This window comes from Mixophyes fleayi, chromosome 12 (genome assembly GCF_038048845.1).
Source record: "Mixophyes fleayi isolate aMixFle1 chromosome 12, aMixFle1.hap1, whole genome shotgun sequence".
Lineage (NCBI taxonomy): Eukaryota > Metazoa > Chordata > Amphibia > Anura > Limnodynastidae > Mixophyes > Mixophyes fleayi.
The window spans coordinates 49,836,044-49,858,870 of NC_134413.1; the positions used below are offsets into that span (position 1 = coordinate 49,836,044).

The 22,827-nt window shown below is 39.8% G+C and overlaps 1 protein-coding gene across 11 annotated transcripts in view; it reads left to right on the top strand.

Moving 5' to 3' along the window:
• Nucleotides 1-5,670, top strand: part of LOC142109128 (embryonic protein UVS.2-like) — a 77,520-nt gene extending 71,850 nt beyond the window's left edge. For all 11 annotated transcript variants that reach the window (XM_075193184.1, XM_075193176.1, XM_075193178.1 and 8 more), the window contains 3 exons: nt 770-885; nt 4,566-4,791; nt 5,405-5,670. In XM_075193184.1, the coding sequence (XP_075049285.1) occupies nt 770-885; nt 4,566-4,791; nt 5,405-5,409 (347 nt within the window). In that variant the 3' untranslated portion in view covers nt 5,410-5,670. The remainder of the gene's footprint in view (nt 1-769; nt 886-4,565; nt 4,792-5,404) is intronic.
• Nucleotides 5,671-22,827: the final 17,157 nt, after the last annotated feature.

Consider the following 22,827-nt stretch of genomic DNA (forward strand, 5'->3'; position numbering starts at 1 on the left):
GTAACGGAGAATATCCAATCTTCCTGACCTGATCTAATTGGAGACAGCAAAACTCCAAGCACGACTGAGACAAGCCCAGAGCCCCTCAGTGTCATAATCAGCAGGCAGAACAATATAGAAATATTATCTTCCTAGCTAGCTTAACATTGACTAATAGGCTGTTCAATGTTCAAAATGGTTTACTTACAGAGAGAGATCACAGTAAGCAGGATGCCGGAATGCTGAGTTGGATAGTAATGCTGTTTGTCAAGGTACAGAGTCAGAAGTCTTTGTATGCCGTTAGCCCTGGAATAAAAAGCCATAGTTAAAGCTGAAATCAGTAAACTGAAGAATCCCAGAGAGGAGACTGTACAGCAGTCGAGAGTCCAGAATTAAACTTTATCAATAACAAAGCTGCATAGAACTGGAGGGACTTTTAAACTGCAAAGGTTCAATCAGGTCAGGAGAGAAGCATACCTTAATTTAATGAGGCAGGTGTACAATGACACATGCTTACTTGAGCTAAAGTGGCATTTCCAATATACTAACAAGAAGACTGGATTTTCCCTGCATTGAAAACAACTTGAACTTGCACCCCTTGCAAAGCAATATGATTTATCCAGGTGTAAGTTTGTACCCTTTAGCAGGATTTCTTCCTAAGTCTAAATGAGGATCATAGAGTGTAGGTAAAGGTATCTGTCACATATATAGCATATCATAATTATACAATAACTGAACATACTTCACCAAATCTACCGTCATTGATATAAATCACTTTCTCCCTTCTTAGATGTATGTGCTAATTTGCTTAACAATATAAATGGAATTGTGAACTCAGCCAACTATCCCTCAGCCTATCCCAATGATGTCAGCTGTGTTTGGTTGATCAGAACACCATCTGGACAGGTACAGTAACGAATGCATGGAACAGATGACAAACCGAAAACACAGGAAGAAGATATTATTTCTCAAATTAGTTCTGTCACTTTTGGGGGCATTGCATCAAATACACCTGAATAACATTCGGCTCAATTCCCACTGCATTGAGTTGGATTTTGATCTGTCAAGATAGAGCTACACAAGATCCAATCGCCAGCTAATATGTATATATGTGTAATATGGCACTGCACATGCACAGTGGCATACTTAGATTTCAATGCCTTTGTGCCCTGACTATTTGCAGAAAAGGACACACACATGTTATATTTATTCAGTCTTATCTCAAGATGCATCCAGCTGTACATCACTAGCATTAACGCCAAGTATACATCAGGAGTAACAAATTTACCCGCACAATAACCTAGAGAAAGCATAGGGATGTGTCTTGTCAGACTTAATAGCAAATTCAAAAATCACATTATTCTATATGTTCTCAATATAACAATAGGCCATATACACAACAGAGAACGGTATCTTGACAGCTATTAATAAATTTGAAATTTTCAATTACCTGAAAATACCAGTGGTAGTAATTTTCCCGGCTCAGACAAACCCGACACAGTAGATAGCGGCGAAAATACACCGATGACAACAACACCGGTCATGTACAAATTGCGACTTACCAGTTAATGACACGTGGTGTTTGCGGAAGCTTGGCTGGACCCACATGCTTTAAAACCGCAGTTTGCATTCGGAACATTACAAATGACGTGATTTGGTAGCATCCAGCTTTTGCAAGGTCGGTTTTTACAGTGGGAGGGAATTCAAGCTGCCGCAAACACCACTTGTTATTAACCTGGTAAGTCGCAATTTGTACATGACCGGTGTTGTGATTGGTATATTTTTGTCGCTCTCTACTGTGTCGGGTTTGTCTGAGCTGGAAAACCCCACCACTCCCAAAAATACAAGTACAAAGCAGTTCAATTAAGTACAAATATCTATTGTTTTCCCCATTAGGAGTAAAATGTGAATCTTCTTTCTTCCACAATCCAAACTGCAATATAATTTAAGTAATGCAAATATACTGCTGCAACTTTATATGATATAGCAGCCACATTCATGACGTTAGTACTAACAGATATAAAGTTAAATTTGCAATCCAGTCAAATTAGCGCTGTTGGTAATTATCATCATTGCACCTCCTTGAACCAGCCCCCCAAGCACCCACAAGAGATATGTGCCCTGACTGGTGTGTATGCATCTATGTCTAGATTTACTTCAGTATCAGTTGTGTGAATATGCCTTACTTACTGTACTCGGCCTATGTTTGCTCGTACTTTCCCTTCCCCTTTTCGGAATTCGTAAGTGTAAGATACATTGTAACCTGCATACAGACGCATGCGAATGACTTTTATCACAAAATGACAAGAAGCTATAGAGTTTGCGTCCGCACCAGATATATTTCTTACAAATTGTCGGCCTTCACCTATTAAGTAGCATGTCATAAACCACCGACTCTTAATATGACCTATTGGTGGTGCTTCCCTGAATAAGAATAATCATCTAGCAACCAAAATAAAGTGTATTACTATAGGAGGCACTTGGGGCTGAAATATTTTGAAAACATGTATTTTACTGATTAAAATAAAAATCAAACCATTTTCTTGTTTTTAATGCTTTCACCTACATACCAAGTATGTGATAAGTGAATGTGCATGTGAAAATATTGTGAAATAAAATAAAAAAATGTACTGATATTAGTCTAGGGGGTATATTTACTAAACTGCGGGTTTGAAAAAGTGGAGATGTTTCCTATAGCAACCAGTCACATTCTAGCTGTCATTTTGTAGAATGTACTAAATAAATAAAATCTAAAATCTGATTGGTTGCTATAGGCAACATCTCTACTTTTTCCAACCCGCAGTTTAGTAAATATACCCCTAGGTTTATATACAGGCTTAAATTACGAGTAAAATAATGATCTTTGTCATACCATTTCCATGTGAATAGGAATTTGAATATTTAAATGATGCCTAATATTAAGGTCTGTAATACATTAACTGAGGCCAGGGGCAGATAATCTGAGATTTATGTAATATAAGTGAAAATACACCTGTTTATTTCACTTACTAAGTATGTTACATGCCCAGATACACATATAATTAAAAGAGGATATATATCAATTATTTGGACTTTCATAGCTGGAAATAAAATAGCAGGTATAGTGGCAAATACACAGTATCGTAATCTTGATGACCATTGTAATAGAGGTTTGTTCCATATTTGGATTAATTTGATAACTAATAATTAATATATATTAACACTGGAATGCACTATCTCTGAGGAGACAAATGGACAGATATTAACCAAATAAAAATATATTCAATATAAACTGTCTCCACAAAAGCACTATAGTGAATTTGGATTGTGATCTCAGTAATCTAAACAAAAACATAAGAAATCAATAAGGATTACTATAAATAATACAGATTACATACAAGAAAATACCAACAGTATTTATAGTGTGTATTCCACAATATTTTCACATGCACATTCACTTACATGTTTTGAAATATTTTCCTACGTACCAAGAAGTTGGTTTGATTTTGATTTAAATGTACATCAAAAAAATACATGCTTTTAATATATTTTATCCCCTGAATGTCCACTACAGGAATACACTTTCTGCTAGTTGCTAGAAGATTACAAGAAGCCAACAATAATTATATATAGGGATAGATTTAGATAGAGAAGTAGAGTTGTATAACTCTAGTGGGTAAATGTATCAAGCTGCGATTTTGAATTTCCAGTGATTTTTTGGGGGCCAGTATAATTAACCAACTTTTTGATGTAAAATCGCCAGAGAATTGTTTCTTTCAAAATCGCCGTTTTCAAAATCGCTACAAATCGCGGTCCCCATGTTTTCCCAGTCTAGCTATACAAATCACTAAATGTATGAAACTCGCCTGAGTTTGAATTTAAAATCACCAGATACAACATGCTGCTTTCTATAGGCGAGATTAGCAAACACATCACTGTTACACTGCAGGACAATGATAATATAACAGGAGGCACAATGGAAGTTTAGATAAACCATCTATTTTGTTGTAGAGGGGCAAAAATGATTCTGAATTTTCTTACGGGGGACAATTTATTTTAATAATAAATTAGTGGCCCAAATGTTATTATAGAATAAATGTAAGGTTTTGTTGTTTGTTTTTACAACAGTGTCTTACTATTTCATCAGCAGTGGGGCAATATGTATATTTTTATGATATGTCAACACTTCAAATTTCCTGATGGGGTCACCATTAAAAGTACAGGCTTGTGGCACTACAAGTGTCAGCATGCACATGAGCACTTGTAGTGCCACAAGTCTGTACTTTTAATGGTGTCCTAGCCCACTATGGGAGCGGCCCAGGGGACAGATGCTTCCCCAGCACAGCCAGCTTCTGATTATTCTGAAAATTTATTTTGGTTTGTAAATCATTGAAGGGCTCAACTTCTTCTGGGCTGAACTTCCTGAGCATTGTATCATATGCATGAGAAATGTGAAAGGGATGGAGCATTATGCACAATTGTGGCATTTGATTGGGTTGCTGCTGCTTAATGTAAAGATGCAATTCTCCTTGTTAAAAGTATAAATTAACTTACACATGATTTTATTTCTGAAACTAATATAATGTGATATTAATGTTTAATTTTAGGTCACCCTGAATTTTAATGGCTTTGATATCCAGTCCTCACCTAATTGTGTATCTGACTACATCAAGATTTATGATGGTCCCAGTAAGACATCTCCTGTGTTGCTGGACAAAACATGTGGGACTAAACTGATACCTAGCATAGTTTCTTCCACTAACCAGATGCTGGTTGAGTTTGTCAGTGACAGCAGTGTTACAGGGGTCGGCTTTAAAGCTACGTATAGCTCAGGTACTGTATTCAGTTTTTAAAATGATTAAATGTTATGGTGTTCCACTTTGTATTCCTACTGAATATTCTACATATGGAGTTTTTTTGCATTGACTGGGGTGCCATGAACTATGGAGTATTTTTTGCAATTAAATAGAATATGAAATTCACAAGTAAACTAATTAGAGATATGTCACAAGGTAACATGAAATCTTTTTTGTAACCAGGGGTACTGCAAGCCAACAGATGACAGATGTTGCCAACACCCATCAATTGTATTGAGACCCTTTTAAAACTCCATAGGGTCACAGCCAAGTCGCTTTTTAATAAAAATCCCTTTTATGTCTGCTGGTCCTTTTCTTTATGTATAATTGCATACATCTGACACACAGTTCATTTATTATACCAGTGCCTGTCAGTGTAGATGAACAAGTGCTTCAGATGCAAGTTGCCCATACCAGTCCCTCTACTGTTCCCTGCCCTTGTACTGTTCCTTATCCTCATACACTTGGTAACTGTTGTATACAGTAATGTGTCTTCTATATATGGTTATTAAACATTATGCAGATACAAGAATGTACATATGTGTGATCATTTTGTTTTCTAACTCCTATTTCATTCTCTTTCTCTACAGTATAATTGAGGAATATTACACATCAGGGCAATGTCATATTGCAGTAATTACCTTTCTATATATGGGGAAGCAAATGTGTCTATTTCTCCCCAGCGGACTGCAGTTGAGAACCACAAAGAAGAACAATATAAAAACAATATATAAAATATTGCTGTTACTTTAATAGCAAAATATATTTGTATCTCTCTCTTACTATGGATTTGAATACATATTTTAGTAAGCATAAGGACAATATACTGTATGTGTAATAAAATGGTTTTATTGTATAGTTGTGTGAGATAATTTTTTATAACATTAGGGGCCCGATTCATCAAGGTACGTAAACGCACCCGTATGCGGATAATCCGGTAGTCGTCTCTGCGCATGCGCGAAAACGGGACTTGAGCAGCGTAAACCACCACATACGCTGCTCAAACAGAGCAGATCCGGCACTCAAAGGCAACTCAAAAGCAAACTCCATCGCAAATACATTTGCAATGGTGTTGCGATGGTGGTTGACCACTTGAGTAGAAAGGGGTGGGAATGGGAGGAGAGTGGGCGCGAACTGGGCAGAGATGAGAGATCACTTGAGTAAAGTAGGCGTTATGGATTTTAACTTAAGTACAGTAGGCGTTCCCTCTGTGCAGTTAAGAGAAACTGACGTCACTCATGCCTCAAATCCTTGCTAAAAGTTAAGGAAGCTCTTGGTCATGTTTAACAAACAAGTTGCAGTAAGACTTCAAATCATAAAAAAATATAAAAAACACTGGTGCCGTAATGTGGATAAAAATAATAATTTATTAAAAGTTTTAACAGATACATAAACATTTATTTTAATCGATATATGTAAATCGATATGTTTTCACCATTTCTTACAAGGATTGACAATATATAGGTGCACCTATGTTAATATCATATAGAACTTAAATAGCATTCTCAGAGACCTATCTGGATGGTGTAGACTTCATCAGGCTCATAAACCTTTCTTGCCAGAAAAAATTGTTATAGTGTAGCTCAATAGCTCAGTGTAATAAACACTATGAAATGATGAGGATAAGAAATCGCTTCTAGCCCCGAACACCTAACTCAGTGTCTCATCCAGTACTGAATCAAAGACAGATGGTATTATAACAGTCACTGGTGCTCCTGAGCACCTAGGATAGACGATGTATTTGTCCAATATTCTCTTTTGGGACAAAAGTGATTCCAAAGTTCAATTTGAAATATCACGCATGATAGTGATGCCGGTAATAATAATATGGAGGTATGGTACGGCGGTATATATGTTCTTCGGGTAATAGGAACAGTTAAATAATATTTCTTACCAGTTCCCTGGAATATGAACAGTCACCCGGTCATCGTTCCCACCGTCCTTGTGTGCACCTCGATACGTGGTGCTAATGCAATAAGCTTCCTCCCAAAATAGATAGCCGGTAAGATGGTTCCGGTGCGTGGTTGGTAAAAGAATCCTCTTACATATAGAAGGTTACCGATGTTGTGAACTTCACAAAGTGTGGTAGATATCTCTTACAGCAATCGTGTTGTTAACACGTTTCTTAAGAAAGGTATTGAATAGTAAAAACAAATGATTGTAGCGGGATAAATGGACCTGTGATAGCGCATAAAATCAAAAAGTGGCACTAAAACCCAAAATCACATCTTACGCGTTTCATTGCAACAAGCAACTTCCTCAGTGATAATTTTCAAGTGTCTTTCGAGTAGTGATATATATGGTTCTAGCACACCAATTAAGACCACATACACCTGTTATTGATTGAACAATCAATCCATATTACAGGAACCAGTGAAACAAATAGGAAAACCACATTAGACTATAGTAAATTTCATCAGCGTAATAAAGATTTCTAAATATATATACCTAAAACCAACATCTTGTAAGTTTTTGGACCTTATGTGTCACTTGTTCTTTGTAGCGATTATAGACACTAACTAGCGCTGAGAGAATGAGTAAACTACAATCCCCATAATAGAAAATATGGCTCAGTACGCCATATACAGATAAAGGACTCTTAAAGATATCTCATCCTTATTGTAAAAATTCAAATATTTTTATTTATTTTTATAATTAATATTTTTTTTTTATAATTAATTATTTTTATAATTTATTTATTTTTTATTTATTTTTATAATTAATAATAAATAAATATATTGAATTCCCCAACATACATATGACAGGACAAATAGAGCTAAATAGAAGACTGTAGTGTTAAGCTACTAATTCATCTCCATAATTATTACATATCAAGTTATCTTCCCATATGAGATATCTATAAATGATATAGAAGATGAAACATCCATTTTTATGATTCAAAAACCTATAGTATCATTAATGAAAAACGATATAAGTAGTAACATATTCAAATAAACAAAAGGAAGAATCCCATTACTTATCATTTAATAAACACAAAACAGAACAAAACCAGAAGCAAGAATTTCGGTACAGATTTCGGTTGGAATTGAAACTAACAGAACAGAATTTCATTAACACCCATCGAGGATAGTGTGTTTAGGAGATATATCCAGTAAGCTTCCTGCTTACATAGGGCTTTGAACCAATCTTGTCCTCTTGTTGTTGGTTTAATAAACTCTAACCCTATAATGGATAAACACTCAGGATTACAATCATGCTTTTCCAGGAAGTGTCTTGATACACTATGTGTCTTAATGCCTTTCAATATATTTCTTCTATGTTCATTGAACCTTATTTTTAGTTTTCTCGTTGTACGTCCTAGGTAATACAGATTACAACTACATCTCAATAGGTAAATGACAAAAGTCGAGTTGCAATTAATAAATCCTCGTATGTTACATTTTTTGGCTTCCTCATTGGATTCTACTGAGAGAACTCTATTACATATATATTTGCATGTAATGCATCGTTGTCCTCCACATCTGAATGAGCCATCCGGAGCGGATGGAATCCAGTCCAGAATAGTCCCACCAGATAGTGTGGCATTATCTTTCTTACAGATCTTTTGAGATAAACAATTCTGTGGTTTCAAGAAACTGGGAGCCAGTATATTTCTCAAATTATTGGCCTTTTTGAAGACTACTGTTGGATCTTTGGGTAAAAGTGTTTTTAGTAAAGGATCTTGTTTAAGAATGGGATAATTCGAACAGATAATTTGTTGTACCTTATAAGATGCTTTATTATATTTTGAAATAAATGCCCATTCCATCCTCGTACTATGGTTCTTCTTTCCCTCTGTTATATATTGACTTTTCTTTTTCTGAGGACAACCAACATTCCCATTATATGGGTCTATCTTATCTTTATTGGAAATCAACAAAGATGTTCTTTCCAATTTAGTCACCTCTGTAAGAGCTTGATTAATTAAAGATGATGGATAGCCACGTTCTAAACAATTTTTTGACAAATCTCTAGCCTGTTGGAGAAAGATTGATTCATCTGAACAATTACGTCGTAGACGTATAAACTGACGCTTGGGTATGTTATTCTTCCATTTAGTGTGGTGAGCACTCGAATAGTGTAAATAATTATTACAATCTACTTGTTTAAAGAATGTAGAAGTGGATATCCTGCATTATTAACCTTGAGGGCCAAATCTAAAAACTCCATCCTTGTTGCATGGTACTTATAGGTAAATTTCAAATTTAAGTCATTCTGATTTAAATAGTCAATAAAAAAGCCCATGCTCGTGATGCACCCCCTTTCCAAATAAAAAATAAATCAGCGATATAACGGCCATAGAGGACGAGGTCCGCCCCGAACTCACCAGCCCACACGTGGGACTCTTCAAAGTCACCCACGTATAGGTTGGTGTAGAGGGGGGCGAAGCGCGTCCCCATGGCCGTCCCCATAACTTGTAGATAGTGATTACCTTCAAATAAAAAGTGATTATGTGACAAAATAAACGTTATAGAGTCAATCAAAAACTTTTGCTGTTCAGTAGATAGTTCTCCCCTTTTAGCCAGTACCTTTTTGATCACCTCCACCCCTTTGGTATGTGGGATGTTTGTATACAAGGACTCTACGTCCAGCGTAAGGAAGGCCAAATTCTCATTCCAAGTAATGCTATGGAGGAGACTCAAAAGATATGTAGAATCTCTAATATAGGACTTCAATTGCACTACCAAAGGTTGCAAGTAAAAATCCACATAGCTTGATAGATTGGCAGTAAGTGATCCTATTCCCGAGATAATCAGGCGTCCGGGGGGGGGAAGTGTAAATTTTTATGTATTTTTGGTAGATGGTAATACACCGGTGTTTCTGGATGCATAATGCTCAGAAAATTAAACTCGTCTTTTGAGATAACTCCCTCACTGGAAGCCGTAGTTAGAAGATCTTTAAGCTCTAATTTATACCTCTCACTGGGATTGTTATCAAGTTTAAGATAAAATTCACGATTATTTAATTGCCTATAAGCCTCTCTTTGATAATCAATCAGGTCTTGGATCACCACTCCTCCTCCCTTATCTGCATTTTTAATAATTATGGAAGTGGCAAGTACTTTTATAGCATCCTTTTCTGGGCTTGTTACCAACCACGCACCGGAACCATCTTACCAGCTATCTATTTCGGGAGGAAGCTTATTGCATTAGCACCACGTATCGAGGTGCACACAAGGACGGTGGGAACGATGAGCGGGTGACTGCTCATATTCCAGGGAACTGGTAAGGAATATTATTTAACTGTTCCTATTACCCGAAGAACATATATACCGCCGTACCATACCTCCATATTATTATTACCGGCATCACTATCATGCGTGATATTTCAAATTGAACTTTGGAATCACTTTTGTCCCAAAAAAGAATATTGGACAAATACATCGTCTATCCTAGGTGCTCAGGAGCACCAGTGACTGTTATAATACCATCTGTCTTTGAGTCAGTACTGGATGAGACACTGAGTTAGATGTTCGGGACTAGAAGCGATTTCTTATCCTCATCATTTCATAGTGTTTATTACACTGAATTTCACAAGGAACTGTTATGCTTTTGAGCTACACTATAACAATTTTTTCTGGCAAGAAAGGTTAATGAGCCTGATGAAGTCTACACCATCCAGATAGGTCTCTGAGGATGCTATTTAAGTTCTATATGATATTAACATAGGTGCACCTATATATTGTCAATATCCTTGTAAGAGATGGTGTAAACATATATTGATTTACATATATCGATTAATATAAATGTTTATGTATCTGTTTTAATAAATTATTATTTTTATCCACATTACGGCACCAGTGTTTTTTATGATTTGAAGTCTTACTGCAACTTGTTTGTTATATATTTTCTATTTACGGGGCTGCAGATCCCGTGCAGTTGGTCCCTTATATCATTCCCATAATCTTGTGCCAATTTATTTATTGTTGTTTTTTTTATTTTTATCTGGGTCATGTTTAAGTCCAAAACAGCTAGCTAAAACAACTATTAAATGCCTTTTAAAAACATACTTTGCTTATAAAAACCACTACCAATACAGAAATTTTTTATTTATTTATTTATTTTTTAAAAAATTACATTTATTTGTGTGTATATATATATATATATATATATATATATATATATATATATATATATATATATAGTGCAGAGTGCATTCCTCATTCATTTCGGCTGCCGGAATGGAGTGCAGAGTGCATTTTAGTCCCGGAATGGAGTGCTGAGTGCATTCCCCATTCATTCCGGCTGCCGGATTGGAGTGCTGAGTGCATTCCCCATTCATTCCGGCTCCTGTAATAGAGTGCTGTGTGTATTCCCCATTCAGTCCGGCTGCCGGAATGGAGTGCAGAGTGCATTTTAGTCCTGCAATGGAGTGCAGAGTGCATTCCCCATTTATTTCGGCTGCCTGAATGGAGTGCTGAGTGCATTCCTCATTCATTCCGGCTGCCGGAATGGAGTGCTGAGTGCATTCCTCATTCATTCTGGCTGCTGGAATGGAGTGCTGAGTGCATTCCCCATTCATTCCGGCTGCCGGAATGGAGTGCTGAGTGCATTCCCCATTCATTCCGGCTGCCAGAATGGATGGGGAATGAAAACATTCGCGTATCCTGAATAAGGACTTTCTCACTTCTACATGGAGTTCTAGCATAGTATATGTCTTAGAAACTTTGGCCTAAACCACAAAATCTGACATTTATACTCAATGTTAAATGGGGCTTGGATCTACACATCTTTCCTATTGTATGTAAACGAAATTGCAAAATAACACAACTCAGATTTATACTGCTACATTGTCACTTTTATCGTCAGAAGTGGCAGAAAATAGAGCTTGCTAACTTTTACAATACAGACACTTTAGATATTAATACATAGATACAAAGTAGGAAAATTAGTGAGTCCACACACACACAAGAGTGTTGGGAAGAATTTGAACTCAGGTTTTGAGTTTACAAAGGTGCATTCTCTAACCACTACACCAATTAGCAAGTGATCTCAAAACAATGTCAATAGCATAGAATGAATTACAGACCAGCAACCTTAGCTATGGCCCAGTTTTGGGATTGATAGGTAGGGATAATGGCAATCAGTTCACAATAAATGATTAGAGATGGCACTCCTTGGGATATGCACAGTGTAATGTAGAAAAAAAACAAAACACATTTTAAATCTGGGTAAAACATTTCATTGACCATTTAGGACACTTTCGGGTCAAAGGGGTTTGGGGCATATTTTGGAAATTACACCACTCTCATTAGTGGATGAATACTAAAAGTGTTTGCAATCAACTTATTAGGTTCAGCTGCTTCTGTGGCTTGTTCCTGTATATTGTTTGATTTGGCAGTTATTATTATCAACATGTACTTGATTGCATCACACACACACACACACAAATGACTGTTTTACAAAACCTGCAGAGCTGTAAAAACTAAAAAAGAAACAATGAATGATCACAAATGCGAATTTTAGGCCAAATTATGAGCAATCGCGTATGTAACTATACTTTTATTCTTTGTGTGGAAACTTACTGAAGCCTCTAATACCACTTTGTACTAAAGGTTGTCTTGTGGCCTCGTACTTCAGACCTTAGCATTGATGGGTGGAATACCTAACCACCACACTATCGCCTACAACAAATGGAAAATATGTTCTCTTGCATACCTTTCAAATGTACACTCATTAAACCATGATCTTAGAACAACACAAACAGCTAAACTCATTTGTCAAATATGTGAATAATCAATACAAAATACACTTACCATACATTGAATACACTTTGCAAACATGCCAGATAGCTTTTCTAACCAAACACACTCAGTCACTCGGAACGCACCTGTGTGCTCGTAATGACGTCTGGCGTACTCACCGGCATATAATTCTATAATCACAGTGGTAGTTAAAAATGCCTTGGAGGAAATTCTGTGCTGTTGGGACTTTCTCTGGTCTGGGTGAGTAGACTGCAGATGGACAAATGCTGTCTCAAGCCATTTACTGCTGTACCTGTCTCAACTTTCAGTATGTTTAATAATTTATCAAAGCATTTGTCAGGATTTTCCAGGTATGACCACGGAGAGAGTGTAAGTGGTTATAATGACTATATTAAGACACACAGATGACAAGGTAACTTGATTGCAGTTCAGTATACAGATGAGAAGCAACAGGTAGCTTCAGCATACAGCGTGGAACTACAAGTACAATGGTTGTTGATGTGGAAGTCCAGTACACAGATAACAGCAGTAGTAGATTCCAGCAAGCAGCGTGGAACTAGAAGTACCAGGTATAATGGTTGTTGATGTGGAAGTCCAGTACACAGATAACAGCAGTAGTAGATTTCAGCAAGCAGCGTGGAACTAGAAGTACCAGGTATAATGGTTGTTGATGTGGAAGTCCAGTACACAGATAACAGCAGTAGTAGATTTCAGCAAGCAGTGTAGACAGAAGCTGAGCACAGGGAATGCTCACAGGAGTGACCTGATGATCTGGCCCAGACCGTTTGAAGCAGTCAGGTTTAAATAGGCCTCATGCAGCTGAAACCACTCCCAGTGATCAAGGAAAATAATCAAAGTAGCACAGTGGCCCCTATGGTGGGCAGTGGTACTACAAGTAGAATGCATAACAAATCCAATAGAGTCACTGCAGACAGCAGCTGCAGAATGCAAATCGTGACAGCATATGATGTAAATTCACTTGCTGCTGAAAGGCATACTTGCCAACTCTCCCTGAATGTCAGGGAGACTCCCTGAAAAGGGGATGATCTCCCTCACTCCCTGAAGAGTCTGGCATTCTCCCTGATGCTGAGCCAGTACAAGACGTGGTTGGCTTCGCCATCTGTGGCCTGATGACACAGTTCAGAAAGTGTGTCCTATGTCCATGTATTGATGCCTATGGAGGTGGCCATTTTCATGGAGACCAAGATTTAATCAAAGACTGACAGGTAAGACAACATGACTTCAGTAATGGAGACAGAAATGTAAACGACACTTCAGTCTCTAGAGATTCTTTAGCTCTTTAAAGCATAGTTGCCTATTCTCCTGGAATGTTCGAGAGACTCCCACATTTCTGGGAGACCTCCCGGGAGAGCAGGGCAATCTCCCGGTTCTCGCCCCCGCAATAGATATGTTACGGTGGGCAGGGCTTAAGGATACAAATATCGCGTCATCTTAGCGCTCCCCTGCTGTAATTGGCCAAAATTGTGACAATCGTTTAGGGGGTGGGGCCAAAATGATGCGATTCATCAAGCCACTCCCCCGCACTCCCACCTCCCCCGGGATCTCCCTGGAGCCAACAAAGAAAAGTTGGCAAATATGCTGAAAGGGGTCAATATACTGTGTTAGAGGTTTTTAATTTAATTTTAGTTGTAAAGTGTTTGTTTACTTTTGTAGTATGACTCTTTCCTGAATTGTGTATACTTTGATGAGGGACTGCATAAAGACCTCTAGAATGTACTGAATAGACTAATTTTTATCCCTGTTCCTGGCTTGATTTGTTACCTGCAGGGCTGCCAAGAGGAATTCAGGGCCCCGGTACAACAAATTCATGGGGCCCCCCTTATAGTGGAGTATGCTAAAAAAAAATCACATATTGTCCTGCTCTCTCCTACCTGTTCTTCTCACTTTCACCACCTGTGGCTGCATGTTTCTTTAGTTGCGGCTTGTCTGGATCCTGGAATGCTGGGGGCCCTATTTGGGAAAAATGGCTACATTTAGATAATTCCAAACAACCCTGGCGTTAAATCAATACCACCCACGATTAATAATTAGGCCTTCCTCCAGCTCCAATATTACAATATTGTGCCCCTTCATTATCTCCATGCCTTATGATCACACTGCGCCCTCCATGCTGCTTTTGCCCCCTTCACCTGGCTCCCCTTCATCACACTATACTATGCTGCTCCCCCCCCCTTTTTCAATCCCACTGTGCCATGCCTCCCCCCTTTTTAACCCCACTGTGCCATGCTGCCCCCCGTTTTTAACCCCACTGTGCCATGCTGCCCCCTGTTTTTTAACCCCACTGTGCCATGCTGCCCCCCTGTTTTTTAACCCCACTGTGCCATGCTGCCCCCCTGTTTTTTAACCCCACTATGACAGGCCCCCCTTGTTTTTTAACCCCTCTATGAAAGGCCCCCCTCGTTTTATAACCCCTCTATGACAGGCCCCCCCTCTTTTTTTTCACCCCTCTATGACAGGGCCCCCCTCATTTTCTAACCCCTCTATGACAGGCTCCACCTCGTTTTTTAACCCCTCTATGACAGGCCCCCCTAGTTTTTTAACCCCTCTATGACAGGCCCCCCTCGTTTTTAAACCCCTCTATGACAGGCCCCCCCTCGTTTTTTAACCCCTCTATGACAGGCCCCCCTCATTTTTTAATCCCTCTATGACAGGTCCCCCCTCATTTTTTAACCCCTCTGACAGGCCCCACCCTCGTTTTTTAACCCCTTTATGACAGGCCCCCCCTTGTTTTTTAACCCTTCTATGACAGGGCCCCCCTCATTTTCTAACCCCTCTATGACAGGCTCCACCTCGTTTTTTAACCCCTCTATGACAGGCCCCCCTAGTTTTTTAACCCCTCTATGACAGGCCCCCCTCGTTTTTTAACCCCTCTATGACAGGCCCCCCCTCGTTTTTTAACCCCTCTATGACAGGCCCCCCTCATTTTTTAATCCCTCTATGACAGGTCCCCCCTCATTTTTTAACCCCTCTGACAGGCCCCACCCTCGTTTTTTAACCCCTCTATGACAGGCCCCCCCTTGTTTTTTAACCCCTCTATGACAGGCCCCCCTCATTTTTTAACCCCTCTATGAGAGGCCCCCCCTCGTTTTTTAACCCTTCTGACAGGCCCCCCCCTCGTTTTTAACCCCTCTATGACAGGCCCCCCTCGTTTTTTAACCCCTCTATGACAGGCCCCCCTCGTTTTTTAACCCCTCTATGACAGGCCCCTCTCATTTTTTAATCCCTCTATGACAGGTCCCCCCTTGGTCTTCTCTGCTGCTCTGTGCTCCATTGCTCCAGACTGACTGAATGCTGGGCGTGACATGATGACGTCACACCCGGCATTCAGTCAGTCTGGAGCAATGGAGCACAGAGCAGCAGAGAGGAGGGACGCCAGCGCCGCGATCACGTGAGTTTGAATATTTATTTTTTTACTACCCTGCTCTCCCCACCAACGAAAAAAAAAAGCAACAAAAAAAATGTAGTTTTGAAAAAAAAACAATAAAAAAAAAAAACCGTTGGCGCGAGGGCCCGGGCCGGGCCCCCTGACATGCCCGGGCCCGGGTAATTAGTACCCGCTCCCCCCCCCTTTTTGGCGGCCCTGGTTACCTGCTGACCCTCCCCCACAGATTTTTGAACTCAGTTGGGATTTAGCTGATTGAGCAGAGATATGTAAAAATTTGCCTCTGTGTGTGTGGCAAGTATAGAGTGGCCACATTTAATAACATATAAAAATGTATTTGGTTTGGCACTAATAAGGGTCATGCAGTATTTATCCTGGTGTTTGGTTGTTTTTAATTTTTTTTTTTTCTTTCAATATTTAAACTAAATATATTATACACTGTTTGCATAACACTCTATTTTATATAGCACAATTACACATTATTTTTTTTTTTAAGTAACTACTGTGATTTGCACAAGGTGATTTGCCTATGGTAAGTATCATGTTTGCATGCACTTTGGTGGTGTTTATATATGGTGAGGTTTGTTTGTTCATTCTATAGGGCTGTTTCTCTTTAAAAATGCATATTCTCATATGTCAAAATCCATAATTATGCATTGTTCTTTGCAACAAAAAGCTTGAGGAAGAAATTGCACTATATTGTAAGTATTGGATGCATCATTTGTGGCAAAGTTAGAAAAAGCAAGGTGGAAATGTGTCACCTAATTTTTGCTTTTTTAACCAAAGTACCCAGTACCCATGACCAGGGCTGCCAAGAGGAATTCAGGGCCCGGGTACAACAAACTCATGGGGCCCCCCCATAGTTGAGTAAGCCCTAAAAAATTTTTGCGACGCCTAACGGCGGCGCAAAAAACACGACGCGGGTTTGGTCATACATTCAGGGGCGTGTCAATGCGCCATTGGGGCGTGGCTAGCCTAACGACGGTGCAAAAATTTTCGGGAATGTGGTCATACATTTGGGGCCGTGGCAATGCACCGTTGGGCGCATAGCTAGCACATCAAAATCACTAGGTCCTGAATTCACCACAGCGTCACATATGTCCAAGCACTCCTGACTTTTAAGACATCCAGCACCACAGTGTAGTATACAAAGAATGCAGTGTGTACACAAACAGTTCAGTCTTGGCCTGCGCCCACTGGGCTCACCAAACATTGGCATTGTCCCTACTAGAATCACAACATTTCACACACTATGCTGCTCTGTCCTACCTGTTCTTCTCACTTTCTCCACCCGAGGCTGCTGGTTTCTTTAGTTGTGGCTTGCCTGGATCTTGGAATGTAGAAGGACCTATTTGGGAAAAAAATGGCTACATTTAGAAAATTTCAGTCAGACGCAGCGTTAAATCAATAGCACCCACGATTAATAATTAGGCCTTCCTCCAGCCCCAACATTAAAATAATAGAATTCACATGTAATAAATAAACCTATTTCCCGTCATGCAAACAGCCTAGCAATACCTATTTCCCGCAACCATCACTGCCATTAAATAATTCATAGTCACATTTAATAAATAGACCTCATCCTCCCCAAACTCACCTCCACATTCAATAGGCCCCAAATCACCCCATCTTAAATTAATAATCCCCACTATTAAATTGCCTCACCATCACCCTACAAACAAAATAGCGCCCATTAATTAGCCACCACCTACCGCACACACACTACATTGCAACAAGCCCCATCACAACTACACTGCGCCCTCCATGCTGCTTTCCCCCCTTTTTATTCACTCTGTGCCTCTTTGCCCCTTTTTTTTATAACTCTGTGCCTCTCTGCCGCTGTTTTCCTCCTCTGTGCCTCTCTGCCCCTGTTTTCCTCCTCTGTGCCTCTCTGCCCCTCTTTTCCTCCTCTGTGCCTCTCTGCCCCTCTTTTCCTCCTCTGTGCCTCTCTGCCCCTCTTTTCCTCCTCTGTGCCTCTCTGCCCCTCTTTTCCTCCTCTGTGCCTCTCTTTTCCTCCTCTGTGCCCCTCTTTTCCTCCTCTGTGCCCCTCTTTTCCTCCTCTGTGCCCCTCTTTTCCTCCTCTGTGCCTCTCTTTTCCTCCTCTGTGCCTCTCTTTTCCTCCTCTGTGCCTCTCAGTTTCTTTCCTTACCTTTTGTCAGCTTCTTTCTTTTCTTCTCTTCTCTTCTGTCTTCTCTTCTTTCTTCTTCTTTGGTCTTGTCAGGCTGCGGCGCTCCTCACTGACTGACTGCCGGGCGTGACTTGATGACGTCACGCCCGACAGTCAGTGTGAATGGAGAAGACAGGAGAGGAGGGACGCGGCGCCGCGGTCACGTGAGTATTGATTTTTTTTTTTTTTTTTTTATTTCTTATAGCTCCCCCCACCAACGCCCCCCCCCCCTCCCCCTACCCCGCGGGAATTTTTTTTTTAAAAAAATAAAAATACGCAAAATACAAAAAAATAAAATTAAAAAAAAAAATGACAAAAAATAGCAGCAAGGGCCCGGCCCGGGCCCCCTGGCATGGCCGGGCCCGGGTAAAATGTACCCGCTCCCCCCCCCTCTCGGCGGCCCTGCCCATGACTCCTATGCCTTTCGTTAATCAGAGTTGTGGCCTAGATTGCAACAGAGGAAAGGGGGTGTCAGGCCACATGGAGATGCGTGGCTTCTTGGTAATTATTAGAATATATTGGAGCTGTCAAGTTCAATTTGTTAGTCATAATGATTTACAAAGATAGTTTGTGTAAATATAATATTGTAAATGAGATGTTACTGTTACACAATGTATTATATAGTGCATGTGCCTTGTATTTATAGTTGGCCCAACTATACAGTACTTATAGAAAATTAGACTAATTTTTGTTAAATAATGATAATGTAGGGCTATTAATCAAACTGACCTAACAGTTAAGGTGATGCGTCTTGTGAAAAGTGTCATAGTAAAATCGGGAGTGCGGCCATTCTTAGACATTGTTTGTTTTCAAAGGTTGGTAATTATACAGTATTGTGACTCATTACCCTTACTATTTAGCATAGAATAAAGATCTGACTCATATTGTTTTTTTATTTTTATATTGAAGCAGGTCTATTATTACTATAAAATTGTATCAATGTTTGTTTCTTATGTCTTTCCTCTCATCCTACATAGGAGACAATGCGTTTCCCTCCTGCCCTTGGCTCCTCACTCCCATCTTGAATCCACACACACACAGAAGGAGGAGGCCTATAACTTTGCTCAATGTGCCACCAGATCGGTCATTGAAAGGGCGTTTGGAGTCCTTAAGGCGCAAATTCGACGCCTTGACCGGTCTGGTGGTGGCCTCATGTATGAGGCGAGGAAGGCCTGTAAGATCATCGCTCTGTGTGTAATATTGCCATCAGGAGTGGGGCTCTAGGGGTCATGGACAAGGTTGCTGGGGTGGAGGAGGAGGAAGATCTTGAAGACCCCCCTCGTGAAGCAGTGCGTGGCTCCAACTTCAGGCAGTATGTTGTTGAGAGATACCTGTGAGGTAAATGTGTTTTTTTGAATGTTTAAATTGTAACCACAAAGCTCTCTGCTGTAATAATGACCAAGCTTACTCCAAATATGATTCACTCATGTATGTCCAGTCCAAATGTGGATAGAAATATACATGGCCTGGTGAAATGTCTTACATGTGTCCTAATGCTAAAATTAATGACAACCTGTAAGTTAGTTTAAAAATGTGTGTTGGATGTCTCGTTAAATGCCTCAAAGTTTAACATCAGTGACTTTTGTGAAATGCACCTTAATGTGTTTGATTTCATCTACTGGCTAATGTGCCTACATCAACGTCCTTGCATTGAAATGTATAGTACTGTTTGCACAGTCCAAACGTAGCAAATTTGCTTGTTGTATTAGCTATTTAACTAAATGCTAGAATGGGGTAGTATGTAAATGTCCCCTAGTGTCAAACTGCAAAATCTTTGTATAGAAATTGTAGCCTAACACTGGTCAGTCAGACATGTGAGGATAATATGTTATTGTGCAGCACATACAGGGGTGAGAAGTGCACATTTGAGACACTTTGTGTTTCTTTTATATATAAAGGCTGTTTTACCATCAGGCCGATTGTGCTGGCCTCAGTGTCATAGCACTTTCCATTGGAGTTGGTGGATGTTGCCATGGTGAAAGCTGTTGACAAATGTAAGTATCTATAGTGTTTTCCACATTCAAATGTAACTGACAAGTGTGTGTTCTGCATACAATAATGACGTTTGTAACCATTAAATGTGTGGGTCTTCAAAGTCAAGGTATGGCCATGTGCTATGTATGTTACTTATGGGTTTGGGGTTTCTTCCCTGTTCAATAGAACACTCTAAAACCAAGATATACCTCAAACACACAAGCCAGTGTTAGAGAATACTGTGTAGAACCTTACAAGACCTTTGGAGCATTTCAATAAAGTGGCCACCTTCTAGTTCACCAAGGCATCAACTAGGTACATAAATGCAAGTTAGTTGTGACTTAATATTGGCTTAGTAAATGTTTGTTTCACATTTAACAGGGCACATTGGCGTCAATTTTGGAGTGGTGCAAATCGTGTTTCCCTACATGTTGAAGTATTTCTCCATTGCTCCAAGCCTACTTATGTATTTCTTCACTTTCGTCAGATTGTCAGCTCTTCATCCAAGGAACTTTGCCACACACAGACCACTGACTTCTTGGCTATGTTTTTGGTTGCAAGTTTGGAATCATCTATGTAATAAATAAATCTTAGCCTGCAAATGTGTCACCAATCTGTCCTCGGGAAGTATTTTCTGATTACTATAGTGCAGTGATTCCTCTCTGCATACCCAGCAATCCATACTTTGTGCTTTGGTAACCATTGTGGAACATGTCTACTTGTACAATATATTGTTTCAATCTGTGGTTCTTTTGTCCTTTGCCACAGACACACTATAGGCTACAAACCCACTCTCTGGAGTGGATTTAAACTAAGAGCCATTATGGTTAGTTAGGAGGTTTGTATGTGTGGTTGCTTGTTTACTAGCCACTTTGTAGTCTTTTCTGAACTTGAATGTCAACATGGTATGTGTACACCAACATCTTCATTGTGAAATATTGTATGTATAAAAATGTCCTTTAAATGTTAGAGGAGTTACCTCAAATACTACCAAGCTTTTGGCCTTTGGCAAACAGGGCCCAAATAGACTTCTGCTGCAATTGGCACTTTGTTTACAAGTGGCTCCACACCCAAATGGCAACCACAAAACCCACACTAACAACCATTGTAAAGGCGTTTGTGTCAGACGCTAGTGGAGCATTTCTGGAAGCACGTATCCACATTACGTGTAAACCAACTTTGGGACAGCAGATAAACCCCTATCCACCCTTTTCAGTGTGTATTTACATTGTAAGCGATTTGTGATATACAATACATCACCTACATTGATCATTGGTTCAGCCATGCAATGTTCCATTTCTGGCCCACACAGATACTCCAAATTTGCACTGCTGAAATGTGTCTGAATACACACATTGTTAGACAGCACCTCCTGGCCGAAGCAAAGAAGACTTCTAGCAACAAGGGGCCCCTCCTGGGCGAAGTGCAGAAGAGATTGGACAAGCATAAACTTTTGGAAGGTATAATTAATCTTGGACTGGGGCAAGCCAGACAATTGGAAGACATAATTAATCTGGGACTGGGGCAAGCAAGGACCGTATGGACCACAAAGAAGACTTCATCGGTGAGTATTTTGGGTGTTCTTATTTTTTATTTTTTTGTAAGTTTTATTTTGCAAGGTCATGATAACAACAGAGAATGAATGACAAAGTGCATACTGATAACAAAAGTAGTCAGGAAGTAACAATATCAACAACCAGCATAGAACATGTGAAGGCACTAAGTCAATCAATCAAACAATTTTAGTAGTAACAGATGACCTAAGGTTTTTATAGAAAGAGGAAGAAAGAAAGAGAATACATAGAGGAAGAAAGAAGAGAGAAATGAGAGAGAAGAGGAGAGAAGGGAAGAAGTGACTAGATCAATTGTTAGTTGGAAAAAGAACCAAGAGAGATATGAGGTTTTGAAGCTGAGTTAAGTAAAGGGTGGGCACGCCTGGAAGAAGGATAACCATGGGTCCCGAACCTTGGAGAAGCCTCTAGAGGAATTCCGGATAATACTGGTCATGTATTTCATCCGTTCAGTCTGCCAAATTCTGTTGATTATGGACTGCATGGCAGAAGGGGATTGCGAGCACCAGTCTGCCGCTATTTGGCAGGTAGCTGCCGAAACAATATGCCTGATCAGTTTATTCTGGTGTCAGGTTGCCGTGGGAGCCCCCAAAGGGAGAAGAAAAAATTTGGGCTCATGGGGAATATCCACCTGGAGAATTGAATTAATCAGACCTCTTATCTGGATCCAGAAGCCTTTCAATTTTGGACACAACCACCATGTGTGGAGAAATGTGCCTTCATGGGAGCACCCTCGCCAGCACCAATCAGATGAATCAGGAAGGATTTTGCGAAGACGCAACGGCACATAGTACCATCGATATAGCACCTTATATACGTTCTCTTTAATTCTTACGCAGATGGAACTAGAGGCGGCGTTCTCATAAATTTCAGACCATTCCTCTTCCAGTAGCTCTTCACCAAGGTCTCTTTCCCAGGTGAGTTCATGGGTGGGTCTAAGAGAAGGAGAAGAGGAAGCAAGTTTGTGGTAAAGCGTTGATATTAGACCTTTAGTTGAGGATTGGCGTAGACAGAGGGCTTCAAAGGTGAAGAGAGGTCGGGCTAGAAGGCGATCTTTAGCAACACTATGGAAATGGCGAAGTTGCAAAAACTGATAAAAGCTTTGAGGAGATGTGGATATGTGATTGAATTTCAGAAAACTGAGGAAAAGTTACGGAGGTGGATAAATGATTGAGGTAAATGACTCCCCGCGA